The sequence below is a fragment of the Oncorhynchus gorbuscha genome, linkage group LG18 (assembly GCF_021184085.1).
Source record: "Oncorhynchus gorbuscha isolate QuinsamMale2020 ecotype Even-year linkage group LG18, OgorEven_v1.0, whole genome shotgun sequence".
NCBI classification, from domain to species: domain Eukaryota; kingdom Metazoa; phylum Chordata; class Actinopteri; order Salmoniformes; family Salmonidae; genus Oncorhynchus; species Oncorhynchus gorbuscha.
Window position 1 is genome coordinate 11697874 of NC_060190.1, and position 23610 is coordinate 11721483.

The following is a 23610-nucleotide window of genomic DNA, read 5'->3' on the forward strand; positions in this document are numbered from 1 at the left end:
AAGCTACATTTAAATGACATGAACAGCATCTATGTCCACTTTGCAGGCAAGAGCGCCTTTATCAAGACTTTCACGTTTCACGTTATTATGCCTACCCAATGAAAATAGTATCACCCCAGATGGGACTCGAACCCACAATCCCTGGCTTAGGAGGCCAGTGCCTTATCCATTAGGCCACTGGGGCTGTTCCAAATACATGTGTTGAGACCACTGTTTCAATGCCATGTGGTTGGCAATTTGAAAGAGTTAAATTTGCATTTCGACATCTGATCCTGACGTGAAAAGAAAGAACAACGTTGCTAGGTAACACAAGCGTAATCCCCACACAGCTAGGAAATCACAGTCAGATGTTTCATTAGCTAGTGGCTAACGTTAGCTAGCTTGATGCTCTTCGTTCACCTTACTTATTCATGCCATTCTTTGATAACAATTTTAGACAGCGAAAATAAAAGGTGTCTTTTCTTTTCGTATCTGTTGGTTCACTGTTAACTAGCCAGCCAGCTATGCTAATTCTAGCTAGAAAAAAATCTAATAGTGCTAACGTGTAGCTAATTTACCACTAACGTTACCAAGTGTTTTTATCTAGCTATAATCAATTTCTCTGAACAGTGACATTATGCAAGGGTAACTGCTGTGCCGTCATGGTAAATCTTACAAGTTAGCCTACTAGTTGAGTAACATACTAGTTTGTTAGCTAAAAGTCTTGCTGTGTAGTTAACGTTAGCTAGTTAGCTTTTTAGATTAATCATTGTCGCTTGCCAGTTACCAGTCTATTTCACCTATCTGTGATATGTGACGAGGTTAATTTGAAAGTAATGGCAGGTAGCTAGTTTGACAGGATAAGTGCTACACTACATCTATTAAAACATGACCGTCTATCTTACCAAATGTGCAAATAGTGTTTGATTCCCGCTTTAGTAAACAAATTGCCAGCTGTCATGTCCACAATAAGGATTCTCTTCCTTGTCACCTCCATCCAGATTCTGTCTCGGGTGAAGCCAGCAGTAGGTGGAGATTCTGCAGCTAGCGTCAGTGAGAAGAAGAAGAAAAACAAAGCCAAGAAGAGCCCTCGCCTGGAGGAATACCTCAACCAGAGAGACTACCTTGGGGCACAAACTCTGTTAGAGGTAGCCAGATAGGAACTCATGTAGCTAGCTGTCATGTGCAATCAGCAAATGAATGATGAGCAACTCTGTAATAAATGTGACAAGATATCATGCGATCTGTGAAAGTCCTGTGTCCTCTTAAGGTCTTTCTGTTTCCTTATTACAGTTGCATAGGTGTGTGTGTGAGCGGTGAGAACGAGAGAGCGAAAGCACTGTGTCCTACTGTTGATGTGTTGCTTTGTCTTCCAGTTTCAGCGAGATGTTGGAGAAAAAGAGGAGCATGCAGACCTTTGGATTGGCTACTGTGCCTTTCACTTGGGTGATTACAAGAGAGCAATGGAGGTGTGTGTGTGCGTGTGTGTGCGTGCGTGTTTGTTCAGTCAAATTAATTATTGTCTGAAAAAAAGCCATTTTTACAATACTCTATTTGACACATATGTCTATTTATATCCATGAAAGGAGTACAGGGCCTTGACACTCCGGTTAGAAGAACCAGGGGAGGTGTGGGTGTATCTGGCCTGCACCCAGTTTTTCCTGGGACTCTACAGAGAGGCAGAGGAGGCTGCAAACAAGGGTGAGTATTTAGCTAACATGTTTTGTAAATGTTCTGTTTTTCATCCTCCTGTTTCTATTTCTTGCCCTAGTCGATAAGGTGTTCCTCCTTTTTTCCTGTAGCTCCAAAGTGTGCACTTCAGAATCGCCTGCTCTTCCACCTGGCTCATAAGGTCAGAACTGTTACTTTTCTGAATTATTTAATATGTTAACCATAATTGATTCGCATTACTTTAATAAAATATTTCAGTTGTTGTGTATATTACGTTTGTTTTAGACCTATTTGATGACTGTATTATTTCATTCCAAGTCATCGTCTCATCACCATAGAGCTGATACCTATGCTGTCTGACAAAAACGATTTTACTAGTTCTTCAAAGTAATTAAGGCATACTTTTATGACTGCTGAATACCAATTATCAATCATAGATCATGTATTTTCAGGTAGAGATACGTCACGAAGCAACTGCTCTCTATCCCTCTCGATCATACATTCTTCTCTCTTCTCTCCTTCTCAGACCAGACAAGTAGGCACGCAATGGATTATGGTCATTGTAGTTAATTACCACGTTTTCTTTGCTAAACTATGTTGAATATTGGCCTTTTGGAAACTACAACCCCTTACTACATCGTACAGTCTGTGCTTGATTTGATTTATCTGTAGAGAAACTGTGCATTGAGCACAAAATGTAATTAAAATAATTCAACCGGCATCGGTCAGTTAGTTGTTTAAAGACGGAAAAATAACCAACATTTCAGTTAATCGCTCAGCTCTTAATACTTATACTGAACAAAAATATAAACCCAACATGATAGGGACTTGGATCCGAATACCAGTCAGTATCTGGTGTGACCGCCATTTGCCTCGTGCTGCGTGACACATCTCCTTCGCATAGAGTTGATCAGGCAGTTGATTGTGTCCTGTGGAATGTTGTCTCACTCCTCATCAATGGCTGTGCGAAGTTGCGGGATATGGGCGAGAACTGGAACACGATGTCGTACATGTCGATCCAGAGCATCACAGACATGCTCATTGGGTGACATATCTGGTGAGTATGCGGGCCATGGAAGAACTGGGACATTTTCAGCTTCCAGAAATTGTGTACAGATCCTTGCGACATGGGTCAATGCATTATCATGATGAAACATGAGGTGATGGCGGAGGATGAATAGCACAACACTGGGCCTCAGGATCTCGTCACGTCATCTCTGTGCATTAAAATTGCCATCGATAAAATGCAATTGTGTTCGTTGTCCGTAGCTTATGCCTGCCCATGCCATAACCCCACCGCCATCATGTGGCACTCTGTTCACAACACTGACATCAGCAAACCCCTCGCCCACACAACGGTTGTGAGGCCGTTTGGACATACGGTCAAATTCTCTAAAATTATGTTGGATGCGGCTTATGGTAGAGAAATTAACATTACATTTTCTGGCAACAGCTTGCCAATTACACGCTCCCTCAAACATTTTAGACATCTGTGGCGTTGTGTTTTGTGACAAAACTGCACATTTCAGAGTGGACTTTTATTGTCCCCAGCACAAGGTGTACCTGTGTAATGATCATGCTGTTTAATCAGCTTCTTGATATGCCACACCTGTCAGGTGGGTGGATTGTGTTGGCAAAGGAGAAATGCTCACTAACCGGGATGTAAACACATTTGTACAAAATTTGAGCAAAATAAGCTATTTGTGTGTATAGAAAATTTGGGGGATCTTTTATTTCAGCTCATGAAACATGTTTATATTTTTGTTCAGTGTACTTTTCTCTTTCTTTGTAATGCAACTGTATGCTACTGTAGGTGCACCTACTTGTGTAATAACAAAGCAATAGACAAACCAACCATCCCTTTCCTTTCTGTTCCCAGTTCAACGATGAGAAGAAGCTGATGGGTTTCCACCAGAACCTGGAGGATGTGACTGAGGACCAGCTGAGCCTGGCCTCCATCCACTACATGAGATCACACTACCAGGAGGCCATCGACATCTACAAACGCATCCTCCTACAGAATAGGTACTTATACTGGGCCATTCTCCCATGTCCCTTCATCAAAATCACTGATAGACAAGAGCATAGTCCCTCATATGCCAGATTACAGTGGTCCCACTAGTACCAATAGGTATTGTGGATTGTCTGAATGAGTCAGTGTCAATTTTACTGTAAATTATTATATCTATATACAGTAAACATACCATAAGCCATACATTTAGGATGAAGTATTAGAAAATATGAAGGACACATTTCCTTGTGTTGAGACCGAGACAAGAAGATGGAGGGAGGCTATAGTTATTTTGCAGTGGAGGAAGATGCATTGGAGAAAGTGGAGAAAAGTGCATTATATTGGACGGTGCAGTCAAAAAGCAAGAGAGAAAGATGCACAAGGACTTCTATTCAAGAACGCAGTGTGAGGTATAGGACTAGCTATTGCGTGTTTTACCATATTTACATATTTATTTTAACCAGAGATTTCCTGGCTCTTAACGTGTACGTAGCGCTATGCTACTACAAGTTGGACTACTATGATGTTTCCCAAGAGGTGTTGGCTGTGTATCTGCAGAGTATTCCTGAATCCACCATCGCTCTCAACCTCAAGGCCTGCAACCACTTCAGGCTGTACAATGGCAAGGCAGCTGAGGTAAAGCAACTCTGTATGCGTCTACGGTCAAAACAGACCGCCGTGCATCTACATGCGTAACAACCACAGTCGATGTTTATGCCTACACTTGTCATTGTACAGCAATAAATAATGTGGTTCAATTTGTTCTTTTCTCTCTCAGGCCGAGTTAAAGAACCTCATAGACATCTCCTCCTGCTCCTTTGAGTTTGCTAAGGAGCTTATCCGGCATAACCTGGTAACCCATTCTACCACCTCTGTTGTGTGACTGTGTTTGCAAGACAGTGACCCCATGCTCTATAACCTTTGACCTCTATCACCCCAGGTGGTGTTTCGTGGTGGGGAGGGGGCGTTGCAGGTTCTGCCCCCGTTGATTGATGTCATCTCTGAGGCTCGGTTGAACCTGGTCATCTACTACCTCCGACAAGGTGGACCTTAGCCACTGGTGGTTGTCTTTGAATCCTAATCCTAACATTGAAACGTTGAATGGCTCTTTTATCATCAATAATGTGCATCTTTATGTTACAGATGATGTTCAAGAGGCTTACACCCTCATAAAAGACTTGGAGCCAACCACACCACAGGTAGTAATAGTTTCACATTATCAGGTGTCATAAGCAGAGGTCTCGTTGTTTAAAGACTAAAGCCTTAATAGCGTACATGCAGTGTCTTAACAAAATATATTTCTTTAAGGAGTACATTTTGAAAGGAGTGATGAATGCCGCTTTGGGTCAAGAAATTGGATCGGTGAGTAAGTGTTTGACAAACTACCCGAAAACCTCCTAGGACCACACAGTAGAAATGTCTGAGTAGATTAGGAATGTCTTATAAACCTGGTTAAGTAGATCGTCACTGAAATCTGACTGACTGTCTCTATTGCCTCCTCCTCGTCCCTGCCGGTATCTCTGCTGCAGAGGGATCACCTGAAGATCGCTCAACAGTTCTTCCAGCTGGTCGGAGGCTCAGCCAGCGAATGCGGTAATGTGAATGAATGAATCTAAAGCGATTCAACCATGAAGCTAGGAGTTAGCTTGTGTCTGTGTGTGTGTGTGTGTGTATCTGCTTTGGAGTGAGCATGTGCGTCTTTGTCTCACTGTCTGTATCTCACTCTCCTCAGACACGATACCTGGAAGACAGTGTATGGCTTCCTGTTTCTTCCTTCTGAGGCAGTTTGAAGATGTTCTCATCTACCTTAACTCAGTAAAGGTTTGCATGGCCCAAAACATATAGCATACAAACCAATAGGACAGTACACCACATAGGCATGTTTGGACACACATAATCACTTTCTTTTTCTTTTTGCATTTGAGTGCTTGACATATTTATGGATTGGTGTGGAATTAATATGTATACTTGGGGAAAAGAGGCAAGCATTATTTCTGTTTGTTTATTTTTGGTTTGTCATTAACAGAGTTACTTACTACTGGGAGGGCAAGAGAGGGGCTTGTGTCGGAATCTTCCAGCTCATACTGGCAGGCAGAGAGTCGAAGTAAGTATTGGCTAAGTTTCTTTTTCCAATTTTGATACCAACACTTGTCTGTGTTAAAGATTTGTCCCCTATACAGTCAGCAACACATCAAATATGAAAATCTTGTCCTCCACAGAGATGTTTTGGCACATCATTTTTGTGCCTTGTGTAATTTACATTGCATGGTAAAGTGTGACTTTTGTGATTCAAGCTCTTTCTTTTTAACTTTATTGACAACCGTTATGGTAATGTTATGAAAAAATTGCCATTGTACAATATGACCTGTTCCTAACTTCCCATCACTAATAACCATTGTCTGTGGTTCCACAGGGAAACCTTGAAGGAGGTGCTGCCCCTGTTGAGGAGCACACAGAACCCCCAGGTGGAGTACATTATCAGAGCTCTGAGGAAATGGGCCAAAGACAACAGGGTTCCTCTGACATAGCAATGTCATATAACGTGCTTAACTCACATAATACACTTACTACATGTTGTTATTACATTATATATGTGGTTTACATGTGCATTTTTTATCAGACTCTTTTACTAGTGAAAAATCTACAAAATAACCTGTTCTCATGAGTCGTGCACAATGTGTATTGATGCGCTTTATCGTACGAGTCACAGTATTTATATCATGAAATACATGTTTTATTTGCAATGTATATAATTCTGTACAATCTTGCCAATCAATTGTATTGAAATGTGTATTTTCTATTACTCAAATGATGCTGATACAAGTATTAAACAGTGTTCTCTTTATAAAGGGTTGTTGACCTTTTTCTCTATTGTTTGTTCTCTCTGCATTCACTAGTTCTGTCATGATGTCGTTTTTTTTTTGTGGCCATACTGACACAAATACTGTAGGCATACATTTGAATTAAATAGTACATGTACTGTCTTTTGAAGTCCAAAATGCCCTATTGCTAATCAGCTTCTTCCTCATCTAAATTAAAGGAAGCATTGTCTACAAAATAACTGAACACAAAACCCATCAATGTCAACAGGTGTCCACCAATGTTTGCTTGTGTTGCGTCATAGGTAACTCACAGAGCCACCCAACTGGCTTGTTTGGTTCCTTTTGGGATTTACTGTGAGTGTAGCTAGGTCATTGTGGAAAAACGCACAATTCAGCATTTCAGGACTGAATGGATGACATAAGAACATCAAAACAGATGCCATCCATTTTCTATATTAGTGAGCAAAATGCATAAATTATTCTGGAGACATGATCTGATAAAATGTCCTTTCACAAAAGACATCTCCGTTAAGGTCATAATACTAGTGCCATCTTCAGATGTTCTTATTATCGCCTGTTGTGATAGGGGTGGGATAAAAAGGGGGCGAATGCGGTGATTGGCCATGATAACCGCCCTCGCTCACGCTCCTTCCGTTTTGTCTGTGCGCGCAGGCCCAGTGACCTCTCTCTGATATTTTATTTACTCCTGAAATCCAAGATGGCCACCTTGAACATCTCGATCCCATAGCAATTGAGGATGCAAGTAGCTACCGAAAAAACAACTTTTCCCCGACCATCTCATCCCCTGAAATTCAATTCGAATTTTGCGGATGACCCCCTTACATCTTATTAGCCACTAAATAGCCATTGCATTTTCGCGCAAATCCCTTCAATTTGCCAATTTGAAGTAGTTTCGCGAAGTAGCTCGCGCTGTCGCTGTCTGTCCGAAGCGAGGTTCAGACAGGCAGCACATCCAAATGGCCGAACCGAGAAAAGTACAATTTGTCACCCTCTCGGCCTTCGCTGCTGGATCAGCCACGGAGACTAGGAAACGCCGGTTGGAGGATGACGAGGCCGACATCGACTTGGATGCGGAATGTGAGGGCGACACGAAAGCGTCCGGGGCAGATGGTGGCGGTGGGCTTTTCGGCAAAACTAGTAGTGACAAGGACAACGCTGAAGGAAAACGGATTACCGTGCGGTTGAACCTATCTCTGTCTGAGCCCAGCGATCAATCGTCGGCCGAGTTTAACTACAGCGAACTCATCCAAAACATCCAGGTATGACTCCTGTTTGGCCAAGAAAGACATGGATCAACACCAGTTGATTTTATTAACTTGGTTAGTGGGGAGTTGTTATAAGATAGGATATGAAAGTGGGTGTATCTTGTCTTTCCACGGAATAGCGTGGTCGGTGGGAGGAAATTACTAGTCACGGACTTCACACAAAAGACCCTAACTCAGCCATTCATGAAGCCATTCACTCAAATCACTTGGTACTCAACTCGAACGGCACGTCAAGATTACAGTTGTAGGCACGCCTAATGCACATGCAGTGATAAAGGTTGTCTGGTGTTACCTGTTTCCTGTTCTTGTTAACTTGCCAACTCTCTTGTTAGTTTACACCAGTCATACAGCCATTAATATGGCACGTAGAATAAGTGCCCCAGTACAGTTGAGTTTAGCCTCCTATGGGTGACATATTGAAGATCAGTCAGTGCTGAATATATGGAGTAGGTTTGAAAGTACAAGGATGTAGCCTAAATGGAGTTGTGCAAATATCGGTGTATTATGTTACCAAGACACTCGGTGGTGTGTACAGACATCATTGCATGGTACAGTAGTTTACACTTTTATGTTACATATTTGCATAGCGATTATGCTGAATATATAATACATTGTTCTCAAACGTGTACAGGTGATACTACTTTATAAACCAGCTGTAAATATAAATGCTTCCTCACCAATGCTATTTGGGCAATATGATTGCATGACAATATGCTTTACATCCGGTACAATAACAACACAATATTATGTGTTCGTTGTTTGTTTATTGTGGGTAAGTCCATTTCTTTTACAGTACACTTTTCTTCACCCATTCCCCCCCTTTCTAGGCAAAAAAGATCACTCCTTCTCCAGCCCCGACTCAGACTCCAACTCCTTTTATCCTGCCTCCCGCCCTTGACCCTAGCGACCCTTTCAACAATGACGAGAAAGAACAACTGCAGGTGGAGGCCCTGGCCAAGAAGTTTGAGAACAAATATGTATGTTATTTTTTTGGAGCCGTGGTAAAACCTTGTGCTCTAATAACTCCACTTATAAGATACAAGTTTTAAGATTAGTTTGACTTGTTTTTATCTGGTTAATAGTTAGTTGTACCAAGTTTTAAGCCTGTTATATCTGGTTATAAGCCATGTTTTTCTCGTTTATGACTACTGGTTATACAGTATGTAGATGTGAAAGTATGTATCGCCTGTGACACAGGGCAATGCAAATGCAGCAGGAAAGAGGAAGAGGAAGGATAGGATGCAGGATCTGATTGACATCGGCTTCGGCTACGACGAGACCGACCCTTTCATTGACAACTCAGAGGCTGTAAGCATCCCTTTATTTTTACCTTCTATACCCCTTCATGTGGAGAATGCATGTTAGGCTGTATTATAGGTGGAGAAAACAGGAATCTGCTCGATTCTGGCAAACTCCTCTCTGGAGTTTCGCTTCCTGTTTGGAGCGTGCTTAAGACTGTCAATCAACCACAGCACCAATTCGCACAACCAATCAACCTCACCCCATAAACACTAACCTACATCCACCACAGTGACATGTTTTTTTTTTGTCAGAGACTCATTGAAGTTACTCTGTGTTCTGCGTCTATGCTCTCTCCTGTGTGCTATGAATGTAACGGCTGCCATTTTGTTTTCTGTGACAGTATGACGAGCTGGTCCCGGCCTCCCTGACTACCAAGCTGGGAGGGTTCTACATCAACACGGGCACGCTGCAGTTCAGAGCTGCTTCCGAGTCTGAGGGAGAGGATGGGGGCAAGGATGTCAAACCCAGAGTAAGGGTGGGATACTGGCATGATGTATTGTATACAGTGAAATTACACTATATTAGTCAGCTGGGGTCAATTCCATTTCAGTGATATCAATTCAGGAAGTAAACAGAAATTCTAATGAATTCAAAATCATTGAGAAAATCCATAAATTTTTGTTTACTTCCTGAATTGCTGAGAATAATTGACCCCATCCCTGATAGGAGTATGAAAAACCTGCTTTAATTGTGTTTATCCAACTGGTTTTGGTTTTTCATGAGTTGTGCCTTCCGGTGGTAGCAGGAGCTGAAGGATGGCGAGGAGCAAGTGATCAAGAGACGAAGGAGGAAAGAAGGAAACAATTTGGAGGAGAAGAAACCCCGGAAGAACAGAGTGCCCAAACCAGGGTGAGATGATAGGATAATGGGATGGATAAATCGTTGCTTCTTGTGCCTGTCAGGCATGTCTGTACCTTCGCAGATTACAATTTCAGATAGAATGGTTGTTGAATAATTCGGATGATTTTGTTCTTGCTGTAAGAGCAAATCATCTAAGGGGACATTGTGGTTCTATGCTTATTTCTCAAATAGAACTGAGCATATTGCAAGAACCATTCCTCAAAATGTCTTGTAATGGTTTTTGATTCGGTTTTTATACCTCCCCGCGTCAAACCCTATCAAATGTGTACTGAAATTGAAATGTGTGCACTTCAGCATAGAATACAATAGACAAATTCATCATATAGATATATTTTTGTTCATTCCTACCGATGTACAGATATGTCTGGCTTTGACATGATATAATGTGATGCTCTCTCTGAATGGCTCGGGGGCTTGTGTGACAGGCCAAGTGTCCTTAACAAAGGCTCCATTAGCTACGCTGTGATAGGCTGATCACTCCGCTGCCATAAATACTCCTATTCCCAGAAATAGACCAGCAGATATTACGAGACTGTTTTTTTCCCTTGTATCATATTGACAAGACATTGCCTTGCTTATAGGTTTCTTGTCTTTGAGATTACACATCAGAAAGTCCCTCAATATTTTCTCTCTCCTTTCTCTTTCTTCCTTTTCTCTTCGCTCTCTTTCCCCTCTTCACCCCTCTCTCTTGTCTTTCTGACCCAGAGTGTCCTCTCTGATGAACATCCACCGGCCAGAGAAGAAGAAGAGGAAGAAGCTGATGAAGGACTCGTTGTGCTTGGCAGCCATGTTGCGCCGCTTCACCCGGGAGAAGCAGGAGATGAGGAAGATGAACCCCACCGTGCCGCACCCCGGCGTGGGTAGCTCCGTGGCCAACGCCCCGCGAGCCAACCACCTGCTGGCTAACTCCCACCTGCACGCTAACGCGGCTAACAACGACGTCTCGTTGGCCGAGCTCACCGCGGACCCCGCCATGATGTCACTGCTGGGCTCGGCAAATGAGAAGGAGCTTCAGGATCTTTTGGGTGACCTGGACTTCAGCCTTCTGGACAGCTCGGCTAATCCGCACGTGGCCACGCCCGGGAGAGAGAATGGCCTGATGGGAATTGGAGTTTCAGGGCCGAAGCCGAGTGGGGGCGGGTTAGGGAGGGGCCTGGGGGTTTCAGGGGGTCTCCTACACCCACCTCCGCTCCCTGACGGCCTGCCTGCTCCCCTCATCAAGCGCATCGAGGACCTACGGGCGGTAGGTCTCACTGATGAGTCTCACTGATGAGGTTCTTTTTATTTTTTATTTTTGGGTTATTTAATGTTTATGTGATCATCCCTCGATTTAATTGTTGAGTAACTTCCTGGAATTTTGTACAGTTGAAATGTGTGGCAGCCATTTTCTTAAACCATGATGATATCACTTAAAATAGTGTTTCAGTTCTTGGACGATTTGTAATGCATTTCTTGACAAGCTGATAAAAATGCAAAGAGAGGTTAGAGAGGAGCAGAGCAGAAAGGAAGAGCGGATGAGAGCAAAACACATGAAGGAAAGGTAGACTAGCAACAGACAACTGGTGGCCAAAAGTGAGAGAGAAGAAAGAGAGAGTGACAAATCAAGGATGAGCAAAAACTGGCAAGATGACAATGCAGCCATTTTGAAAACTGACACGGAAGGCTTATTTTTGCTTTTGTGCATCTTTCCATGGAAGACAGTATGCTCACCAACCTCCTTTCTTCACAGGCCTCTCGTCAGTTTGATCAAGAGGGAAGGAAGAAATTCTTCACCCTGGATATGAATAACATCCTACTGGAGTGAGTTTGTCATTCTTTTGACACGTTGTACATCTCTCTCCGTCTCCACCCTGAATGTGTCATACTGCTGATATTGGAGTCGATTGTTCACCTCTTTCCCTGTCTTTTTCACCCCCACTCTGTTCCACATTCCTCCCAACATCCTTCTCTCTCGCTCAAATTGTTTTATTCTTTGTCGTCTCTCCTTTATCCCTTTTCCTTGCTTACCATCTTTCTCTCTCCGTCCCCCCTTTCTCTCACTCCTGTTACTTCCCTCTGTCGCTCCTCTCCCTTCCCTCCATTCTCTCCTCCCCCAGTATTGAGCTGCAGGTGCAGGAGCAGCCGATGGGGCTCCGTGGGGAGGTGTATTCTCACCTGGAGGCCTTTGTGCCCTGCAATAAGGAGGCCCTGCTCAAACGCCTCAAGAAGCTTAGCCTCAACATCCAGGACGACCGTCTGCGTACGCCCCTGTTGAAGCTGAAGCTGGCTGTGTGCAGTGTGATGCCCGAGCAGATCCAACGATACAACTTGGACTACATGGTCAAGGCTGCCAAGTAAGAAGACTACAATACTCCATAGTGTACTGCAGCCAAACTCAACAGGCGGACCGCGGTCTGGATGTGGACCCAGAAGGGGGTCAATACGGACCGCGGCTCCCGACTTTACATTTGGTATTGCATTGGGCAGTTTGTCATCCCCTGACAGAGAGACATTTTGATTTAGTACCTGTCAGAAATGTCCAGTTGATCAAATAGCCCATCTTAGGTATATGGGTACGCCCAGGGGCCTCGACCCCCAGCGGGCCCCCATTTGATTTTGTTGAGTCATTCACTCAGGTATCATATGGTAAAATGTGTAGAAGTGCAGGAAATTAGCTTTAAAACGGCAAAAGAAATCTCCAACAAGAAGCATGTGAACAATTTGAACACTTTGTAGTTGTTGGAAGGGGGTTTGTTACTACGCCAATAAATGACTAAATTCATCCTGACTTTTGCCACCTACAGTGGGGCAAAAAGGTATTTAGTCAGCCACCAATTGTGCAAGTTCTCCCACTTAAAAAGATGAGAGGCCTGTAATTTTCATCATAGGTACACTTCAACTATGACAGACAAAATGAGAAAAAAAATCCAGAAAATCACATTGTAGGATTTTTAATGAATTTATTTGCAAATGATGGTGGAAAATAAGTATTTGGTCACCTACAAACAAGCAAGATTTCTCACAGACCTGTAACTTCTTCCATAAGAGGCTCCTCTGTCTTCCACTCGTTACCTGTATTAATGGCACCTGTTTGAACTTGTTATCAGTATAAAAGACACCTGTTCACAACCTCAAACAGTCACACTCCAAACTCCACTATGGCCAAGACCAAAGAGCTGTCAAAGGACACCAGAAACAAAATTGTAGACCTGCACCAGACTGGGAAGACTGAATCTGCAATATGTAAGCAGCTTGGTTTGAAGAAATCAACTGTGGGAGCAATTATTAGGAAATGGAAGACATACAAGACCACTGATAATCTCCTTCAATCTGGGGCTCCACGCAAGTTCTCACCCCGTGGGGTCAAAATGATCACAGGAAAGGTGGGCAAAAATCCCAGAACCACACAGGGGACCTAGTGAATGACCTGCAGAGAGCTGGGACCAAAGTAACAAAGCCTACCATCAGTAACACACTACGCCGCCAGGGACTCAAATCCTGCAGTGCCAGACGTGTCCCCCTGCTTAAGCCAGTACATGTCCAGGCCCGTCTGAAGTTTGATAGAGAGCATTTGGATGATCCAGAAGAAGATTGGGAGAATGTCATATGGTCAGATGAAACGAAAATATAACTTTTTGGTAAAAACTCAACTCGTCGTGTTTGGAGGACAAAGAATGCTGAGTTGCATCCAAAGAACACCATACCTACTGCGAAGCATGGGGGTGGAAACATCATGCTTTGGAGCTGTTTTTCTGCAAAGGGACCAGGACGACTGATCCGTGTAAAGGAAAGAATGAATGGGGCCATGTACCGTGAGATTTTGAGTGAAAACCTCCTTCCATCAGCAAGGGCATTGAGGATGAAACGTGGCTGGGTCTTTCAGCATGACAATGATCCCAAACACACCGCCCGGGCAACGAAGGAGTGGCTTCGTAAGAAGCATTTCAAGGTCCTGGAGTGGCCTAGCCAGTCTCCAGATCTCAACCTCATAGAAAATCTTTGGAGGGAGTTGAAAGTATGTGTTGCCCAGCAACAGCCCCAAAACATCACTGCTCTAGAGGAGATCTGCATGGAAGAATGGGCCAGAATACCAGCAACAGTGTGTGAAAACCTTGTGAAGACTTAAAGAAAACGTTTGGCCTCTGTCATTGCCAACAAAGGGTATATAACAAAGTATTGAGATAAACTTTTGTTATTGACCAAATACTTATTTTCCACCATAATTTGCAAATAAATTCATTACAAATCCTACAATGTGATTTTCAGGATTTTTTTTCTCATTTTGTCTGTCATAGTTGAAGTGTACCTATGATGAAAATTACAGACCTCTCTCATCTTTTTAAGTGGGAGAACATGCATGATTGGTGGAAGACATAATACTTTTTTGCCCCACTGTAGGTAATTTGTATGACCGGACCTTCTTAAATAGTTGAGTACCCCTGGTATACTGTAATGCCATATCGCTAATCCATAATGGTTGTTAGGTTATTTTTAGTGCTGTACTCTGCCTGTGTTCATTTATGCTTTCATTTATATGCGTCTCTGCCTCTGCGGGAATATATTGAGGTTGGTAGAATATGTTGGTTCTGAGGTGTGTGTGTGTTGGACCCTAGCAGGCAGCAACCCGGAGAGGGAGAGAAGAACGGATCAGAGGAAGAGGACGAGGGGAAGCCGGGGAAGAGGATGATGGGCCCACGGAAGAAGTTTGTCTGGGACGACAAGCTCAGGTAATGGCCCATCCACTGGCCTCAATTAAATCTTATTTATTTGTCAGTTGTCACAAAGTGCTTTTATAGTAATCCGGCCTAGACACTAAAGTGAAATTCTCGAGCAAAGTCATAGAGAAAATGGCTGATTTGAAAATATAAAAGATTAGTAAGCTTTCTTCGTGTGTGTGTGTCTGTCTGTGTGTGTCTGTCTGTGTGTGTGTCTGTGTTTGTGTGTAGGTCGCTGCTGTGTAACCTGGTGCGTGTGAAGTTGAGCTGCTACGAACTGGAGTCGTCTCAGTGCTCTCTCTCCGTGGAGGATTACCTCAAGGCCTTCATGGAGAACGAGGTCAAACCACTGTGGCCGAAGGGCTGGATGCAGGCCAGGATGCTGTTCAAGGAGAGCCGTGTTGTACACAGTCACCTCACTGTCAACATGTAAGTTATCTCCACTGTAGTTGGACCTTATAAATAAGTTGACGTTATAATGGTAATTATACCTTTTTATTGTATATATGCCTGATTGACAGATCAAATTAAATATTATTGGTCGCATACACATATTAACATCTGCGGGCGGAGTGAAATGCTTGTGTTCCCAGCTCCAACAGTGCAGTAATATCTAACGGTGCACAACAATGCACACTAATCTAAAAAGAAAATAATGGGATTTAGAAATATTAGGACGAGTAATGTCGGAGTCCGTAGTATAAATATACAGTGCCTTCGGAAAGTATTAAGACCCCTTGACTTTTGTTACGTTCCAGCCTTATTCTAAAATTGATGAAATACATGTTTTTCCTCATCAATCTACACACATTACCCCATAATGACAAAGCCTAAACAGGTTTTTAGAAATTTTAGCAAATTTATTAAAAATAGAATAACAGAAATACCTTATTTACATAAGTATTCAGACCCTTTGCTATGAGACTTGAAATTGAGTTCAGGTGCATCCTGTTTCCATTGATTATCTTTGATCTTTCTACAACTTGGTTGGAGTCCACCTGTGGTAAATTCTATTGATTTGGAAAGGCAAAGTTGGCACTTCATGTCAGAGCAAAAAACAAGCGTTGAGGTCTAAGGAATTGTTCGTAGAGCTCCGAGACAGGATTTTGTCGAGGCGCAGATCTGGAGAAGGTTACCAAAAAATGTCTGCAGCATTGAAGGTCCACAAGAACACAGTGGCCTCCATCATTCTTAAATGGAAGAAGTTTGGAACCACCAATTTTCTTCCTAGGGCTGGCCGCCCGACCAAACTGTCAGGGGGAAAGGACCTTGGTCAGGGAGGTGTTCCTCTATGGAGATGGCAGAACATTCTAGAAGGACAACCATCTATGCAGCACTCCACCAATCAGGCCTTTATGGTAGAGTGGCCAGACGGAAGCCACGCCTCAGTAAAAGTCACATGACCACCTGCTTGGAGCTTGCCAAAAGGCACCTAAAGACTCTCAGACCATGAGAAACACGATTCTCTGGTCTGATGAAAGAAGGATTGAATTCTTTGGCCTGAATGCCAAGTATCACGTCTGGAGGAAACCTGGCACCTTCCCTACGGTGAAGCCTGGTGGTGGCAGCATCATGCTGTGGGAATATTTTTAAGCGGCAGGAACTGGGAGACTAGTCAGGATCAAGGGAAAGATGAACGGAGCAAAGAGATCCTTGATGAAAATCTGCTCCAGAGCGCTGAGGACCTCAAACTGGGGCGAAGGTTCACCTTCGAACAGGATGCGCAGAGAAGAATGGGAGCTCCCCAAATACAGGTGTGCCAAGCTTCTAGTGTTATACCCAAGAAGACTCGAGGCTGTAATCGCTGCCAAAGGTGCTTCAACAAAGTACTGAGTAAAGGTTCTGAATACTTATGTAAACGTTATTTCCGTTTCCCTGTTTTTGCTTTGTGATAATGGGGTAGATTGATGAGGGGAAAAAACAATATAGAAACACACACACACACACACACACACACACACACACACACACACACACACACACACACACACACACACACACACACACACACACACACACACACACACACACACACACACACACACACACACACACACACACACACACACACACACACACACACACACACACACACACACACACACAGTATGTGATGGGATGTATAGACTATATGGATAGAAGATGTACAGAATATCTGAATAAACAGATGATTTATTGACAGATGGATTAGCATTCCTGTGCAGATGTTAACTTAACACACCATTGGTTTCTCTGTCCAGGGCCAAGAAAAGGATGGTCCCCACCCCCAGGGCTAAAGCAAAGGTCAGTGACGTGTCTTCACTCTCAATTGACGTTTGTAACCTTTTCTACAAGATGGTTATTTGGTATTACTTGCGGTGCCATATGTTCTGGATGCGAGTCCAATGCGAACCTTTGTCCTTTCCCTGTGTTCCAGGAGGGCCAATGGATCCAGCAGAGGCCTAATCTCCCCACCGCCACCACCCCTTCTCTCCCCCACGTCCCCTCCACCCCCTCCGTCATCCAGGCCCGAGGGACCTCCTCGTCCCCCTCGGAGCCCATCTGCCTGTCCGACTCGCTGGACGAGGATCTCCGCGCCCCCTCCCTGGATTCCGTCTCCCACGCCCTCGCCTTCCTCAGCCAAGCCGCCAAGGGCCTGGGTCCCCACGGCAGCGTCACTGACCTCACCCTCACCTCCCCCTCTCCCCCCCCTCTCCAGATCCCCAACTCCTCCCCTCCTCCATCACCCCCCACTACTCCCCCTCGTCTTCCCTACTCACCTCACATTCTCTTTCCAAGATAAACGCCAACTCGTCGACGACGGTGACGATGCCATCGATGGCCAACATTAAGACCACGCTATCTACCTCTCCCTCCACTTCCACGGCGTCGTCGGCTCGCATGCAGCTCGCGGGGGCCACGTTGGTGTCTCGTGGCGCCGATGGAGTGTACGGCGTGATGAAAGGGGCCGGCTCTATGGGACAGACTCAGAGACACAATGTCAGCATGGCGACCTCCACTCACAGGCAAGGGGGCATGACCGGAGGGAGTAAGCTCCACCCACCGTCGTCCCCCTCCCCGCCCACCAAGCAGCGTCCCCCTCCCACAGCCTCTCCGCTCCTGCCCCCCCATCAGAAGGTCGCCCTGGGCATGGGGTTGGCAATACCAGGACTGGGGAAGAGCAGTGTCAAAGCCAACAGCAGTAGTAATGGCGGTGCCATGATGAGCAACATGCCCTCCCCCTCCCCTCAGTCCCGTGCCACCAACTCCCACTCACACCCCCAGCAGCTCAACTCCAAGAGCTTCCCAGCAGCTCAACTCCAAGAGCCCCCAGCAACCCTCCTACCTCACCTCCACTGTGGGCTCCTCACCCTCCCAGTCCCCCTCCCACCACCAGGGAAAATCCAAGCCCCACCACCAGTCCAACTTCATCACCCCCATGCAGGCAACCCTCACCAAGTCCTCCCACAGCAACAACTCCTCCCCAATCATCAAGCTCACCCCTCGCCCCCCCGCCCCCACCCCTCCTCCCATCTCCTCCCCTTCCTCCTCCTCTTCCAACCTCCTCTCTCACTCTCAAATGATCTCCAGCCCTCTCCAGTACCAGTCCCCCAAGACTGCCGGTTTCCGCCCCCCCATTTAGTGTCCAAGGTGGGGGTCAGGTGAAGTCGGGCCAGGGCAGTTATAGCTTCGCGGGGAGCCAGAAGGGTCCGTCTGTCATTAGCAGTAGTAGCGTTAGCAGCGCTACCTCCAACAGCAGCCCCATGCGCATGTCGCCCGTCACCAGTCGCCCGGACAACAGCCCCTCCCCCTCTGGCACGGTCTCGACCAATCACGGACAGAGACAGAGGGCCGTGGGCGGATCCAAGGCTGTAGGCAGTCGGGTGCCCACGTCAACCATGGCCACACCCTCCGTTACCTCACACCTGACGCAGGTGAGTCAGCCAATCACAGGCGACCAGAAAAAGTGTCAAGAAGAGTGAAAAACAGGATCAAGCACCTTTTAGATACTGACTGCATTTGTCTCGCTAGAGTTTTGCATATGTTCTGCAAAGACTTGGCCAAGTTGTCAGAACAGAAGAGAAGGGAAGAGATTGTGTCAGGCACTTCACATGTCACCTGATCCCTTCTCTCTCTCTCTCGCTCTTTCTCTTCCCCCCCAGGTGTCAGCTGGCAGTCCCCTCCTGGGCGGGCCACTTGGCTTTGGGATGTTGGGGGGGCTGGTGCCCGTCTCGCTGCCCTTCCAGTTCCCCTCGCTGCTCAACTTCACTCCTCCTGGAGCCCCGGGGGTCAGCAGCCAGGGCACGGGCGCCAACTCAGGATACAGCCTCTCACAGAGCGACTTAATGGGTGAGTAATTGGCACCTGGTGCCCAACTGGCAGTGGCTCCACAAGACTGATCTTTCAAAGCACCGGGCATGCAAATGTATAGGATCAAAAATAATGCATTTGTTCTCTCTGTTCTTTACGGTTCAGTAGAACTTTTAGGGCTCTTAATACCACAGAAAAAGTCTGTACTGTACAACACGATGTGGTAAAGTCTTAAAATAATTTACTACTTCATTAGTATGACATTTTATTGGATGAATTTGATCAAATGACAAAGAAAATCAGTGTTTATTAAGATGGCAAAATATATGGAGTCGCAGCTAGATTTGATTGTGGTCCCTTGAGATTAATCTAGTCTTAGTTTGTGTTACTCATGGTCAGTGTTGTGGTGTGCAGTGTGTGTGTGTGTGTGCAGTGTGTGTGTGTGCATGCTGTGGATCCATACTGAAGTATAACCAGCTCTAATGTGCCTCTGCTCCAGGTTTCTTACTGTAAGTCTTGCCCTGCCTGTCTCTGTCTCATCCAATCCAATCCCTCACTCCTTCTCCCCCTCCGTCCATCATCCATCCATCCATCCTCTCCTTCCTTCACTCCTGTGTTCTTTAATCCCCCTTTTATCTGCCTTCACTTTCTGATTTGATGCTTTACTTAAATTCTACTTTTATCTTTTAATGTACCGTTTCTCACCTTTATTCTCCTCCTCCTCCTTCCTCCTCTCCATTCTTCCCTTTTTTTAAACCTCCTCGCTCTTTCTTCTTCTCATCTGTCCATCCCTCCCTCCATCTCTCCTCAGATCTGTATAAGAGTCTCCAGTCAGGGTCACAGGCTGCTCTACCTCCTCACTTGCAGCTTGCTTTCTCAGGTAAACTTCACACCTCCTCCTCCCATACTTCTCTGCTCCTCCCTTACCTCCCTCCCTCCTCTTCCCTTCCTCCACTTGTGTTGTCATTCCCTGCGTCATGTTGATATCGCTCACTCGCTGTTTGGCTGTAAAGTCTTCTTTCCCAACCTGTCTGCCTGCTCCAGTGTTAGTGGTGATCTGCATGACTAGGTTAACACTAGAGGCACGTGTCTTGTCTGTCGATGAAGAATACCCTCCCTGTGTGTTGGGTATGTTTCTGCATCTTCATGTATTATTATTTTACCCCCCCTTCCTCAGATACGAACCAAAGCCAGGGTGGCGACATGAAGAGGAAGTCCCACTGACCAATGGAGACGGAGGACAGAGCGTGACAGACCTCCACTAGGATCACTTTGATTGGACAGATGGACACAATTATGTAATAATACAGGGGGGTGGAGCCTTCTTCCCTCAATATGGACCTGAAGAATCAATTCCCCCTCACCATGACGATTTCTGAATTTAATTTAACTATTTTTATTATTACTGGGTATAAAATGGACCTTGGGTGAATGATAATGAAACTTTTTTTCCTTACATTTCTTTTCGTGTCAACATGTTTACATGACCGACCTTTATCACTGTGGAATGAGGACAGGGTCGTATTCATTAGGCTCCAAACATAGAGAAATTAATACAGAAACAAGGACGGACTGCCTGAACACTCGTTTTCGAAAAAGCGTTTTGCTGTGTTGTGTACCAACGGAGTGCACATACTGCAACGAATGTCGACCCGGTCGTTCGGCGCGGTCTGTTTTACAGACCATCCCGCCAATGACGGTCTGATTGATGACATTTTCGCTCGATTCTACATGTAGAATCAGTTTGCAAATTACGGCTGGCACTCTGTTCAGAGGTGCTAAGTACTCTCGGCCTGCAAACGCTACCAATGAAAACCACCCAGGAGAGGGAATACGCTGTTAGCGAAGTCATTTCATTTGAATTTAAGTCTGTTTATATTTTTTCTCATCTAAAGCAGATTTGAGTATATATCATTTTTTGGTCGTTGTCTTGACTGTCTGAGAAAGGTAGTTGTTAACTTGTCTCCGATGTGAGATGGTGTGTCCATTGAGTTGTATGTTTTAAAGTCTCCTCTGCTCCCCACAACTGACTGTTAAGGGTTAAGGTAGTATAGCTAATATACATATTGATAAATTATTTGTAATTTACACAGGGATAAAAAAAAAAAATATTTAGAGGTATGTGTGTGCCGGTGAGATTGAATGAGTGTGTGTGTGTGTGTGTGTGTGTACACAACCTACATATATTATTATATATTGTATTTTCTTTCCAGGTCAGTCTGTGCTGTGTGTGTGCAAATTGCATACCCTCTTTTCTCTGTTGTGTGTGTGTTTGAGAGAGTGAGTATTCCCCTCTCTTGCTCAGTGTGTCTTTGGTGCTGTATAATCACACTGGACCTTTTCTGGAGAAAAACTTGAACTGTAAAAGCTAGACTCCTCTTGGAGGGTGAGAGAGGGGACAAAGATGCCAGATTGTAGCCTACTTGAACTTTTTTTTAAATTGTAATTAATTTACTTTGTAAAAAAAAAAACGCTTATCAACTCAAACACTCAATATGACAAAACGCCTTAGTTTGTAAGTTTCATTAAAGAACTATGCAGGACTATAAATGCTTCAATGCAAAAGTGCAAGTCGTCGCTTGGCTTTCAACCTCTTACTCAGCTGTCAATGCATTTCTGGGAGTTGTGAATGTTTGTGTATGTATGTCTGAGTCCTTTTCCCATCTAAAGAACTCTCCCTTCTCACCTACTGAATACCTCTCTAGAAACTGTTCTTCCTTACTCTCTTCCTATATCTGGGAAGATCTCAATAGCATACTCCTCACTTCCTCTCTCCTAATCATCTTCACAAAACCCATTGGGGGAGAAGGTCAGAGAGGAGGGACCTCTGGCTTTCTTGCCTCTGTCCATCTCTTATCATCCTTCATCTCTCCTTCCAATGTCAGTATGAATGTCGACCAACTGCACCAAGAATGGAGCCAAAGATGAGTTTCCTAGCATATAGATGGGGTGCCACGGTCAGTGTGTGTTTTCCTACCATTCTCTTTGAAATGTACCCATGAGTGTTTGTCTGTCTGTGGTCTGTCAGGATGTCATGGTGAAAAGTTGTTTTCTGTGACTGGAGCAGGTGGCATTTTAAAGCTTTTTTTGGGGGGGGCGGGTAAAGATTACATTTCATGGTAACTGGTTACTTAATTCGGTCTCTTTTGTAGATTATTTTTGTGTGTTGATTTATGGAATAAAATACAGTTGGTTTTCAATAGGTCCTGATTAATTTCTTTGTGGTCCCTGTCTTCCGTCCTCCATTGTGACCGATGTCTTTCAAAAGAACACTTCTAGTTCTGAAGGTAGGGCACAACTACACTCTTGAGACACTTGTTCGAGGAAGTTCTATTCAATTTGTATTGTAGGGCACAACTACACTCTCGAGACACCTGTTAAAGGAAGTTCTATTCAACCCGTATTGTAGGGCACAACTACACTCTCGAGACACCTGTAAAGGAAGTTCTATTCAACCCGTATTGTAGGGCACAACTACACTCTCGAGACACCTGTAAAGGAAGTTCTATTCAACCCGTATTGTAGGGCACAACTACACTCTCGAGACACCTGTAAAGGAAGTTCTATTCAATCCGTATTGTAGGGCACAACTACTCTCAAGACACCTGTTAAAGGAAGTAAGGGCTCTATTCAATCCATATTGTGGAAGTTCATTTAAAGACCATGTTCCTGCCTTATAGGTCATTTCCGATTGCCAGCTCAATCAGAATTTACCTTAACGTTTCTAGTGTGCCAACTGTAACGCTTCAGATTGAATACAGCTTTTTATTTAACCAGGCAAGTCACTTAAGAACAAATTCTTATTTACAATGACAGCCTACCCCAGCCAACACTGGTCCAATTGTGCACCCCCCTATGGGACTCCCAATCACAGCTGGATGTGATACAGCCTGGATTTGAACCAGGGACTGTAGTGAAGCCTTGCACTGAGATGCAGTGCCTTAGACCACTGCGCCACTTGGGTGCCCCAAGTGAAGAGACGTTGCACTCGGGAGCCTTAAGACATTGCAATAAAAAAAATTCATACATTTGTCATAAGTCCATGACAGTCCTTCAATTATGTCAACATTCGTGTTCACTTTCTGTACCCTGGAAAGGTCAGGGCTCGATTCAATCCATAAGGCTGAAGATCTGTGCTACAATGCAGTTTAAATGTAAAGGTCAATTCCTATTAAGTGGACATCAGCGGTGTTTACTGTGAATGCAGTCTCCTGCAACTGCGGAGACATTGTCTTTAAACCTCAATCGCGCTGTATCACGGATCTTCTAACGGATCGAATCGGGCCGTCACCGTCAAAATACATCATTACACTTCTGCTCTTTGACCTTTCTCACCCATGCCGGTGGTTTCCAGGTAACAACAGGCCCTAGCCTTGTGGAAGGCTCTGGAGTTTTCCCAATTCTTGGCCTGGTTTGGATTCTTTAAAAAGTGCACCCTTTGTTCCTCCCTTGAAGTAACTGATTAGAAATTACTGGTAGAGCCCTTCCACTCACCTGCCCAGGACAAAAACAAATCTGCTCTTTACTTGTAAAATGTTCCAAAAAGGACGTCGTCTTTTTACCTAAATATGCAAACAGTCAGAGAATTCATAGCAAGCAGTGCACTGGGTTAGTCAGATTTGATTAAATATAACAGAACAGATCACCTGGATTTACATTCACTCTCACTGGATGGGTTGCAAAAAATGAACTAA

At 44.6% G+C, this 23610-nt stretch overlaps 2 protein-coding genes and 1 non-coding gene across 6 annotated transcripts; 2 read left to right on the forward strand and 1 right to left on the reverse strand.

Annotated features, from left to right (window-relative positions):
- Positions 1-111: 111 nt before the first annotated feature.
- trnar-ccu lies at positions 112-184 on the reverse strand. Its single transcript has one exon. It is a non-coding gene; the product is annotated as a tRNA-Arg (tRNA).
- On the forward strand, positions 151-6525 carry LOC124003525 (intraflagellar transport protein 56-like). 4 transcript variants are annotated; one of them, XM_046311851.1, is made up of 15 exons: positions 151-303; positions 981-1127; positions 1356-1448; positions 1566-1680; positions 1782-1831; positions 3530-3675; positions 4126-4297; positions 4440-4514; positions 4602-4704; positions 4805-4860; positions 4970-5023; positions 5191-5254; positions 5394-5482; positions 5688-5765; positions 6075-6525. In XM_046311851.1, exons 3-15 carry the CDS (start codon positions 1443-1445, stop codon positions 6324-6326), a joined length of 1260 nt encoding a protein of 419 aa, XP_046167807.1. In that variant the 5' UTR covers positions 151-303; positions 981-1127; positions 1356-1442; the 3' UTR covers positions 6327-6525. The 4 variants fall into 4 exon arrangements, 3 of the variants coding, with proteins under 3 accessions (XP_046167807.1, XP_046167806.1, XP_046167805.1); XM_046311850.1 differs by lacking the exon at positions 151-303 and adding an exon at positions 332-452; XM_046311849.1 differs by lacking the exon at positions 151-303 and having other exon boundaries at positions 469-1127.
- Positions 6526-7172: 647 nt separating this feature from the next.
- LOC124003219 (ubinuclein-2-like) lies at positions 7173-20722 on the forward strand. The gene is given in 18 exon segments (XM_046311308.1): positions 7173-7763; positions 8597-8746; positions 8967-9077; positions 9412-9546; positions 9817-9920; positions 10638-11175; positions 11662-11732; positions 12029-12265; positions 14525-14638; positions 14858-15055; positions 16867-16909; positions 17043-17405; positions 17513-17760; positions 17858-18236; positions 18238-18540; positions 18769-18955; positions 19728-19796; positions 20094-20722. Coding segments are annotated over 18 exon segments (3600 nt in total). The 5' UTR covers positions 7173-7460; the 3' UTR covers positions 20141-20722.
- Positions 20723-23610: the final 2888 nt, after the last annotated feature.